Source organism: Pelophylax lessonae, assembly GCF_965119305.1.
Source record: "Pelophylax lessonae genome assembly, chromosome: 9".
In the NCBI taxonomy this organism is placed as follows: domain Eukaryota; kingdom Metazoa; phylum Chordata; class Amphibia; order Anura; family Ranidae; genus Pelophylax; species Pelophylax lessonae.
This window is the reverse complement of record NC_138776.1, coordinates 58,755,730-58,767,146: the sequence shown is the minus strand read 5'-3', so window position 1 is coordinate 58,767,146 and position 11,417 is coordinate 58,755,730. Positions and strand designations below refer to the sequence as shown.

Here is an 11,417-nt window from a genome sequence, read left to right as displayed (position 1 = left end):
ACATAATACCCATAGAGAATATACATCTATATTATACACACACACACACATACATATAATACCCACATTTGTATAATACACATCTATATGCTGCACACATAATACTAATCTGTATAATACACACTTGTAATCCATGTCTATGATACACACACATATGATGCATATTCTAATTTATACACAACTACATACAAATTCACATCTATTTATTATGCACCTATATAATACACATACAAATAAAGCATACTATAATGCATGTCTATAACATACACACACACACATAATATATGTCTATATATAATGTGCATACATATATTGCATATTTATATAATACACATATACTCTAGTAATACACCCAATCTTTCATGTAATACATGCACATAATTATCATCTATATTACACACCTAGACATAAATTATACACATAATAATAATACATAATAATAATAATAATACACACACATATATATATATATATATATATATATATATATATATATACGTATAATACGCATTTATATAAAATACACGTGCCTATAATGCACACTTCTATCTCCAACTGATATCTATAGTCTAATAATTATTATTCGTATATTTAATTCTTTCACAGTAATTGCAATTCGTTGATATAACACACAGACAGGTATATCCCTCACACACGGATGTGTACGTTGCACTGGGCTCCTATATAACATTGCTAAATCATTTTTTTTTATTTCTGTCCCAGGCAGAGCTCACCCCTCCAATAATGGGTTTAGGGGGCCCCGGAATAGATGAGGTCGGGGCCCCGCAGTGTCGGCTGTCTGCAGCTAACAGATAAGTAAAGCCTCTAATCTGCCCGGGCTGGGGGTCCTGTCTGTGTAGGGCGGGGGATTCCGGGCTGTGCTCCCCTACAGAGAAGGGTCACCCCAACACCTGCCATCATCCCGCACACACTCATCATTATTATTTGTATTTGTATTATTATCTACTAATGATCTTCAAAGCTTATCACAATTATCACCCTAGAACAGGAATCTCCCTTCAGCAATAAATATGGACCAACTTCACTTCCAGCACCAACCTGCTCACACATCGCACAGTACACACACACACACATATACATTATATATTATATATATATATTATACACACACACACACATTATATATTATATATATATATTATACACACACACAGACAGACTTTTCTGCATTCATCGTCTGACTTGAAGATTATCACAATGACATCCTCACTCAGCTGACAATAACAATAAAAGAATAGTAAATATTATTCGGTTCCCCATTCTGCACCAAAAATGCAATCATTCAACGATCAAACACACTGATCACAGAGGACATACTAATACCATGCCAAGAAATACTACCCCCCCCCCCCAAAAAAAATAAAATAAAAACACACCTAATAGTGATACGGTATAATTTATTCACCCCAAACAGTGTAATATTCATCCTTTACACTGATGGGTACAACTATTTTCCCCACAGTGACATACTTTATACTGTATATTTATTATTTACCCCCTTACAGCTAACCATTCACCTCTTACACACTTTGCAATGTGTGCAGCGTATTAACCCCCCCCCCCCTTACAGTGTAAATATTTACCCACTACTGTGATACAGTGTAACTATTCACTTTAATGGATTGCTCTTCATCCCTACAGTGATCTCACCTCTTCAACGTCTCAATCTTACAGTAATATCGTGTAACAACTATTCAGCCCCTACAGTTATACACTGTACCTAGTCACCCCCTACAGTTGTACACTGTAACTAGTCACCCCCCTACAGTTGTACACTGTAACTAGTCACCCCCCTACAGTTGTACACTGTAACTAGTCACCCCCCTACAGTTATACACTGTAACTAGTCACCCCCCTACAGTTGTACACTGTAACTAGTCACCCCCCTACAGTTATACACTGTAACTAGTCACCCTCCTACAGTTATACACTGTAACTAGTCACCCTCCTACAGTTATACACTGTAACTAGTCACCCCCTACAGTTATACAGTGTAACTAGTCACCCCCTACAGTTATACACTGTAACTAGTCACCCTCCTACAGTTATACACTGTAACTAGTCACCCCCTACAGTTATACACTGTAACTAGTCACCCTCCTACAGTTATACACTGTAACTAGTCACCCTCCTACAGTTATACACTGTAACTAGTCACCCCCTACAGTTATACAGTGTAACTAGTCACCCCCTACAGTTATACACTGTAACTAGTCACCCTCCTACAGTTATACACTGTAACTAGTCACCCCCTACAGTTATACACTGTAACTAGTCACCCCCTACAGTTATACACTGTAACTAGTCACCCCCTACAGTTATACACTGTAACTAGTCACCCTCCTACAGTTATACACTGTAACTAGTCACCCCCTACAGTTATACACTGTAACTAGTCACCCTCCTACAGTTATACACTGTAACTAGTCACCCCCTACAGTTATACACTGTAACTAGTCACCCCCTACAGTTATACACTGTAACTAGTCACCCCCTACAGTTATACACTGTAACTAGTCACCCCCTACAGTTATACACTGTAACTAGTCACCCCCTACAGTTATACACTGTAACTAGTCACCCTCCTACAGTTATACACTGTAACTAGTCACCCTCCTACAGTTATACACCGTAACTAGTCACCCCCCTACAGTTATACACTGTAACTAGTCACCCCCTACAGTTATACACTGTAACTAGTCACCCCCTACAGTTATACACTGTAACTAGTCACCCCCTACAGTTATACACTATAACTAGTCACCCCCTACAGTTATACACTATAACTAGTCACCCTCCTACAGTTATACACTGTAACTAGTCACCCTCCTACAGTTATACACTGTAACTAGTCACCCTCCTACAGATATACACCTGTAATTACACTGTAACTAGTCCACCCCCCCCCCCCTACAGTTATGCATTGTACCTAGTCACCCCCATACAGTTATACACTGTAACTACACTGTAACTAGTCACCCCCCTACAGCTATACACTGTAACTAGTCACCCTCCTACAGATATGCATTGCAACAATTCCCCCTACAGTGGCCACGATAACTATTCGCCCTCTATGGTTATACACTGCAACTATTCATCCCAAACAGTTGTGGACTGTAACTATTCACCCTCTACAGTCATACTGTAACTATTCCCTCCTACTGTGATACACTGTAACTATTTACCCCCTGCAGTAACCACAATAACTATTCACCCTCTAAAGAGATACACTGTAATCACTCATCCCAAACAGTTATTCACTGTAACTATTCACCCTACAGTCATACTGTAACCACTCCCCCTACAGTGAAACATTGAAACTATTCACTACCTACAGTTCTACACTGTAACTGCCCCCCTCCCTTTTCCCTATTAATACACTGTAACTATTCACCCTCTAAAGTCATACTGTAACTATTCACCCCTTACAACGATACAGTGAAAGTATTCACTTCATTCAGCGATACACTGTAGCTATTCACCCCTCTGGTATCTGCAGCGATACACCCAGTGTACATATTCACCCCTACAGCGATACACTGTAACTATGTACCATTTGCAGTGATATAGGGTGACACTGGGTGACAGTGTACAGTGATACTAACTAGTCACCTTCAACATTGATCAACTAAACCAGTCCCCCTCTATAGTCATTCAATGTCTTTTTGGAACTTTTCCATTATAACGCAACTAATCACACTCCTCATTAGGGTGTCCTCACCCTGGTGGAGTTCATTGTTTGGGGTTCACATAGCGGGTTGTTGCTGTGGATTGATAGTTTAGGAGGGTGTCGTACCTGGGTCTCGGTCAGGCTGAGACTGTGGGCCAGCTGCTTCCTCTCCGCTCCCACCACATAATGGTTCTTCTCAAAGGCGTGCTCCAACCGGAGGAGCTGGGACGGGGAGAAGGCGGTTCGGATCCGTTTGGGTTTCCGGGCCAGAGCATTGTGCAGCAAGAAGCTCTCCGCACTGGTGTCATTGCCTGCAAGGGTGACACACAGGGGTCAGAGTACAAGTCATATATTGTCTCTATATGTATGTATACATTCATACCTCATACAGTATACTGAGCCATATGCATGTCAGTTAGTATCTCTATATGTATGTACACATTCAACCTACCTCATACAGTATACTGAGCCTGTAAGATCATTTAGGATCTATATATGTATGTACACATTCATCCTAACTCATACAGTATACTAAGCCATGTACATGCCATTAGTATCTCTATATGTATGTACACGTTCATCCTAGCTCTGGACCATGTGCAGGCCATATAGGATCTGTATATGTATGTACACATTCATCCTACCTCATACAGTATACTGAGCCATGTACATGTCAGTTAGTATCTCTATATGTATGTACACATTCGACCTACCTCATACAGTATACTGAGCCATGTACAGATCATTTAGGATCTCTATATGTATGTACACATTCATCCTAGCTCTGGACCATGTGCAGGCCATATAGGATCTGTATATGTATGTACACATTCATCCTACCTCATACAGTATACTGAGCCTGTACAGATCATTTAGGATCTCTATATGTATGTACACATTCATCCTAGCTATGGACCCTGTACAGATCATTTAGGATCTCTATATGTATGTACACATTCATCCTACCTCTCTACAGTATACTGAGCCATGTACAGATCATTTAGGATCTCTATATGTATGTACACGTTCATCCTAGCTCTGGACCCTGTGCAGGCCATATAGGATCTGTATATGTATGTACACATTCATCCTACCTCATACAGTATACTGAACCCTGCACAGATCATCTAGACTCCAAGTACATGCCATATATGATCTGTATATGTATGTATACAGTTCATTCACTGCATCTCTGTACAGTTATTCTGAGACCTGTACAGACCATAAACAATCAGTACATGTACACTTATCGTACCTCTGTACAGTTATACAGAGCACTGTGAAGGCCATATACACGTTTCTGTATATATCTGTATTCATTCATCTCTGCACAGTTATACCGAGCACTGTGCAGGCCATAAAGGATCCATATCTTCATTCATCCAACCTCTGTACACCCGTATAAAGCCCAGTCCTGTACAAGTCATATAGAATCGATATATGTTCCAATATATACAGCCCACCGTTGTACACCTACATAATACTAACTCTGTACAGGCCACATAGAGTCCATATCTGTATTCATCCCACCTCTGTACACCTATATAATACTGAGCCCTGTACAGGTCATATACAATCTATACATGTTTCTATATATTCATCCCACCGCTGTACACCTACATAATACTGACTCTGTACATGTACTATGGAATCAATATTTGTATCTATACATTCATCCCACAACTGTACAGTTATATTATACTGCGTCCCATACAGGCCATATAGGTTCCTCAACTGTATCTATACGTTCCACCTCCCTCTGTACACCTATATAATGCTGAGCCCAGGCCATATAGGATTTGTATATGTATGTACACACACTCACGCGGTCTCTGTACACTTATATAATACTGAACCCTGTACAGCCTATAGAATCCGTATTTGCAACTATACACTCACCCCACCTCTGTCGAGTTCTATAATACTGAGCCCTGTACAGGCCATATAGGGTCCATGTACATTTATCCCATATATACACCTATATAATATTGAGCCCTGTACAAGCCATATAGAATCCATATCTCTAAGTATACATCCATCCTTCCTCTGCACAGTTACATTACACTGAACCTATACAGGCCATATATCATCAATATCTCTATGTATACAATTATCCTTCCTCTGTACAGTCACATTACACTGAGCCCTATACAGGACATATGTAATCCATATCTCTATGTATACAATTATCCTTCCTCTGTACAGTCACATTACACTGAACCCAATACAGGCCATATATCATCAATATCTCTATGTATACAATTACCCTTCCCCTATACAGTCACATTACACTGAGCCCTATACAGGACATATATAATCCATATCTCTATGTATACAATTATCCTTCCTCTGTACAGTCACATTACACTGAACCCAATACAGGCCATATATAATCCAAATCTCTATGTATACATTCATCCTTCCTCTGTACAGTCACATTACACTGAGCCCTATACAGGACATATATAATCCATATCTCTATGTATACAATTATCCTTCCTCTGTACAGTCACATTACACTGAACCCTATACAGGCCATATAGAATCCATATCTCTATGTATACATTCATCCTTCCTCTGTACAGTCACATTACACTGAACCCTATACAGGCCATATAGAATCCATATCTCTATGTATACATTCATCCTTCCTCTGTATGCTGGATTCACCTCTGTACAAGTAATACTGAGCCCTGTACAGGCTATATAGCATATTTATATGTATCTATACACTCATCCCACCTCTGTACAGCTGTAATGAGCCCTGTACATGTCATATAGTATTTGTTTCTGAATGTCTCATTAGATTAGCCTTTATATCCCCCACTGCTATACCGAATACGTGATTAGAAACACATGCGCCAATATATATGTATATATACTTTAATATAATTCAATTCTTTTTCGCTTTATGTTTTATAAATATTTATGTATTAATATAGATATAGACATAAACACACGCGTCTATTTGCTGTGTTCTTTAAGCAAAAGTTTACAATAATTATAATCTTTCGAGCACCTTATGGATGCGATAACAATTCTACATAATGAATTATATATATATATATATATATATATATATATATATATATATATATAGGTTTATATGCATAATAGGACCATAGGATACAATATATATCATTCAGTATATATTCATAGGACGTACAATGTACACACCGGGAACGTTATACGTTGATATCTAATCCCAATGAGGCGAAGAAAAAATATATATAGAAAAAAATATCTAATTAGAGTCGATCATTTTGTATATCCACTCTGCAAGGGGATTTTATGTCCACTAAAGAGGAAAATGCAAACCTGAATAAATTATATATATATATATATATATATATATATATATATATATATATATATATATATATATATATATATATATATATTAGCCAAATGTTTTACAGTAAATAATATAGAAGGAGATACAATTGTGTGGGCCGAATCGGTCTGCGCTGTGCAATTTAGTTTCTGTAACTTTGTTATATCCAATCAGTATTATTATTATGTGATGAATTAAATATTAAAAATGAAATTGCAGGGATGAGATTGCCTCTTCTGTCCATTATCAGGAAATGTTTTCTACAATCTATCAATAACCATAATAATAACAATAGTAAAATAAATAAATAAATCGACATTGTCTTGTATCTTCCCTGTGTATTGTGGAGGGATCAAACAATCCGCATGAGATAATTTCCCGTTTTTTTCATCCCCCAATAATCTAGAATAATTGGTCGAACAAACTGTCATTATTTGTGATAATTTATCCCGATATTCGTTGTTACTCTGATTCTGTGTCCTGAAAATTTCCACCGACTGCAGGATTGAAGGAGATTCATTGCATACAGATAATCGGGTGAGAGATTTATTGTATATAATCGTAGGGAAAGAATTTCAATGACTTGTATAAATCGTACGATGTGAGATTCATTGCATTATCCTGAAATGAGGGATTCGTTGTATATATTTGTGAATTGGGAGATTCGGTGTATTAAAATCGTACAGTGAGAGATCGTATATACATCGTAGGGTGATAGAGATATTGTATAAAAATCGTAGGGTGATAGAGATATTGTATATAATTCTTAGGGTGAGAGATAGTTTGTATATACATAGTAGAGGGACACATATATTGTACATAAATAGTAGAGTGAGAGATATTTGGTATATGAATGGGAGGGTGAGAAATGCACTGTATACAAATACATTCCATCAATCATACATAAATATGGGGCGATTTACTTTAGGAGAGGCTGTTTATGTAGCGATTGTTAGTAAATAAGATGAACCTGTGGTGATTGTCAGTTATCGTGTGAGAAATGATCGGAGTATTAGAAGAGGACACAGTTTCGCCTTATTTACAAACATTCACTTTGCTGGGTGAACAGCCTCGTCCCCATTGCACAGAGAGGGACACACTGGTGTATACTGGGCGGTGAGCGATAGAGAGGGGCTGTAATGTAGCTGTGTTCACTTCTAATATACAACCATGTGCAGGTGAAATAAATATACAGAAATTCACCGTTCACATGATTGGAGGTGAATGTTCACGGATTTTACCGTGTGACGATTCTCCAATTCTTCACTTATTCAACCTGTTTGTACATAGATTGCAGGGCGAGGAATACATTGTATATAAATTGTAGGGCGAATAATAAACTGTACATAACTTGTAAGGTGAAGGATACATTGTATATAAATTATAGGGAAGGGAATACATTGTATATAGATTGTAGTATGAAGAATATACATTGTAGTGTGAGGAATACATTGTATATAAATTGTATGGAGAGGAACACATTGTATATAAATTGTATGGTGAAAAATACATTTTATAGACTGTAGGGTGAAGAATACATTGTATATACAGTGCAGGGTGCGTTTTACATGGTATATAAATTGTAGGGTGAGGAATACATTGTGTGTGTGTGTGTGTGTGTGTGTGTGTGTGTGTGTGTGTGTATGGGGGGTACATTGTAGATAGGTGGTAGGGTAATTAATGCACTGTATACAGATTGTAGGGTGAGGAATACATTGTATACACATTTTAGGGTGAGAAATTCATTGCTTATAGATTGTAGGGTGTAAAATACGTTGTGTATACATTGTAGGGTGAGGAATACATTGTATATACATTGTAGGGCGAAGAATACATTGTACATACATTGTAGGGTGAAGAATACATTGTGTATACATTGTAGGGTGAGGAATATATTGACGGGTGAGGAATACATTGTAGGGTGAGGAATATATTGTAGAGTGAGGAATACATTGTATATACATAGTAGGGTGAGGAATATATTGTATATAGATTGTAGGGTGAGGAATATATTGTATATACATTGTAGCGTGAGAAATACATTGTAGGGTGAGGAATACATTGTATATACATAGTAGGGTGAGGAATATATTGTATATACATTGTAGGGTGAGGAATATATTGTATATACATTGTAGCGTGAGAAATACATTGTAGGGTGAGGAATACATTGTATATACATTGTAGGGTGAGGAATACATTGTATATACATTGTAGCGTGAGAAATACATTGTAGGGTGAGGAATATATTGTAGGGTGAGGAATACATTGTATATACATTGTAGGGTGAGGAATACATTGTATATACATTGTAGGGTGAGGAATATATTGTAGGGTGAGGAATATATTGTAGGGTGAGGAATATATTGTAGGGTGAGGAATACATTGTAGGGTGAGGAATATATTGTATATACATTGTAGGGTGAGGAATATATTGTAGGGTGAGGAATACATTGTATATACATTGTAGGGTGAGGAATACATTGTATATACATTGTAGGGTGAGGAATATATTGTATATACATTGTAGGGTGAGGAATATATTGTAGGGTGAGGAATATATTGTATATACATTGTAGGGTGAGGAATATATTGAAGGGTGAGGAATACATTGTATATACATTGTAGGGTGAGGAATACATTGTATATACATTGTAGGGTGAGGAATACATTGTATATACATTGTAGGGTGAGGAATACATTGTATATACATTGTAGGGTGAGGGGAAGTCTCTGAGTTGCGGTCTCTCTCTTTCTCACTTTCGTTTTTGTTCGCAGCTTCTGTTTATTTCGTTCAGGACTCAGAATGAGAATGTTCGACTCAACTCTAAACGACACCCGATTATTAATCCCTCACCCTAAACGTTACTCGATTTTTAATCCCCCTCACTGCTAAAATACACCCGATTTTTTTTTTTTTTTTATCCCCCTTACTCTAAACCGCACCGAGATTATATTAATCTAAACTTTACCTACACCCTATTTTTATCCCTTTATCTTTAAACTCCACCAGAATCCCTCTCACCCTAAATTACACCCGAACTTTTATCCCTTTCACACTAAAGTAATCCCGCATTTTTATCAGTTTCCTAAATATACATTCAAACTCTTCCTTTCATTTCCCCTATACACCCGGCTTGTTATCACTGTCACCCCAATCTACACCCGAATTTCTCTCGCTCTCTTTTTTCTCAGTCATTTTTATATACTTTTATACATCTGTTTTTTATCCCTCTCTACCCTCTGTACACCCGGATTTGTATCTCTATGTACACCCTGATTTGTATTCCTCTCTCTTCTTTGTACGCCCGAATTTGAAACTCTCTGAACACCCGGATTTGTATCTCTCGGTACACCCGGATTTGTATCTCTCGGTACACCCGAATTTGTAATTCCTTTCTCCTGCCTGTACGCCTGATTTGTATCTCTCAGTACACCCGGATTTGTATCTCTCAGTACACCCGGATTTGTTTTCGTCTCTCTTCTTTGTACGCCCGGATTTGTATCTCTCTGTACACCCGGATGTGTATCCCACTGTCAGCCCGGATTTGCCCCCCTCTCTCCTGGGAAAGTTTGGAGTAAAGTTTGTGGGTGACTCACCCTGGAAGCGATGGCCCAGATAGCGGTACCGGTGGATAAGCCAGGGGTAGAAGGTTGAAGGGTCCCTCTGCTGGGAGGTGAAGATGGGGTGCGGGCTGTTGGGTAGCGGGTGAGGTGCCAAGGCGGTGGGCATCGGGTGGACGGGGTTGGGGGGATCGCTGAAGATCAGGTCGGGGTTTGGGTAGACTCCTCGGCTGCTTGGCGGGTGGAAGCCGTTCAGGAAGGGGTTCATCGGGTTGGAGTTGGCATAGCTGAGGGCGGCGGGTCGGATGGGCTCCTCGGCTCGGGAGACTTGCACCGGGCTGTCTTTGGCCACCAGAGATTCGATGGTGAAGCACCTCTTGGGAGCGGGCTGAAACATGGTGGCCCGGGGGGCTCTGCAGATCGGTGGGCACCGGCGGGGTCACTGCAGCTCCTCCATCCCAAACCTCCGACTACTTGTGTCCGACCGTCTGTGTGTGTGTGTGTCTGAGAGTGTGTGTGCCCCACTAATGACACACCAGCTTCCTGCGCCCGCTCATTGGACGCCCGAACACCCAGGAGGAGGAAAAACACGGAACGGATCCGGACAGCTGCAGAAACCAGGAGCTGCCACACCCGGGGCTCTAATCAGGCCGAAACTGTCTCCTCCTCCATCACTTCACCACTCTGTGTGCGCAGAGATTCCTGTGTACCCCCCCCCTCATTAAATCTGTAACCCCCCCTTTACATCTGTACCCCCCCACCCCAATACATCTATACCCCCACCCTCATTCATCTGTACCCCCACCCCCATACATCTGTACCCCCCCA

General features: G+C 39.4%; 1 protein-coding gene across 1 annotated transcript in view; it reads right to left on the bottom strand.

Annotated features, from left to right (window-relative positions):
- Positions 1-11,141, bottom strand: part of EMX2 (empty spiracles homeobox 2) — a 13,329-nt gene extending 2,188 nt beyond the window's left edge. The window contains exons 1-2 of the mRNA XM_082269216.1: positions 10,626-11,141; positions 3,818-4,002 (exon numbers count right to left, since the gene is read on the bottom strand). Of these exons, the coding sequence (XP_082125342.1) occupies positions 3,818-4,002; positions 10,626-10,986 (546 nt within the window). The 5' untranslated portion in view covers positions 10,987-11,141. The remainder of the gene's footprint in view (positions 1-3,817; positions 4,003-10,625) is intronic.
- Positions 11,142-11,417: the final 276 nt, after the last annotated feature.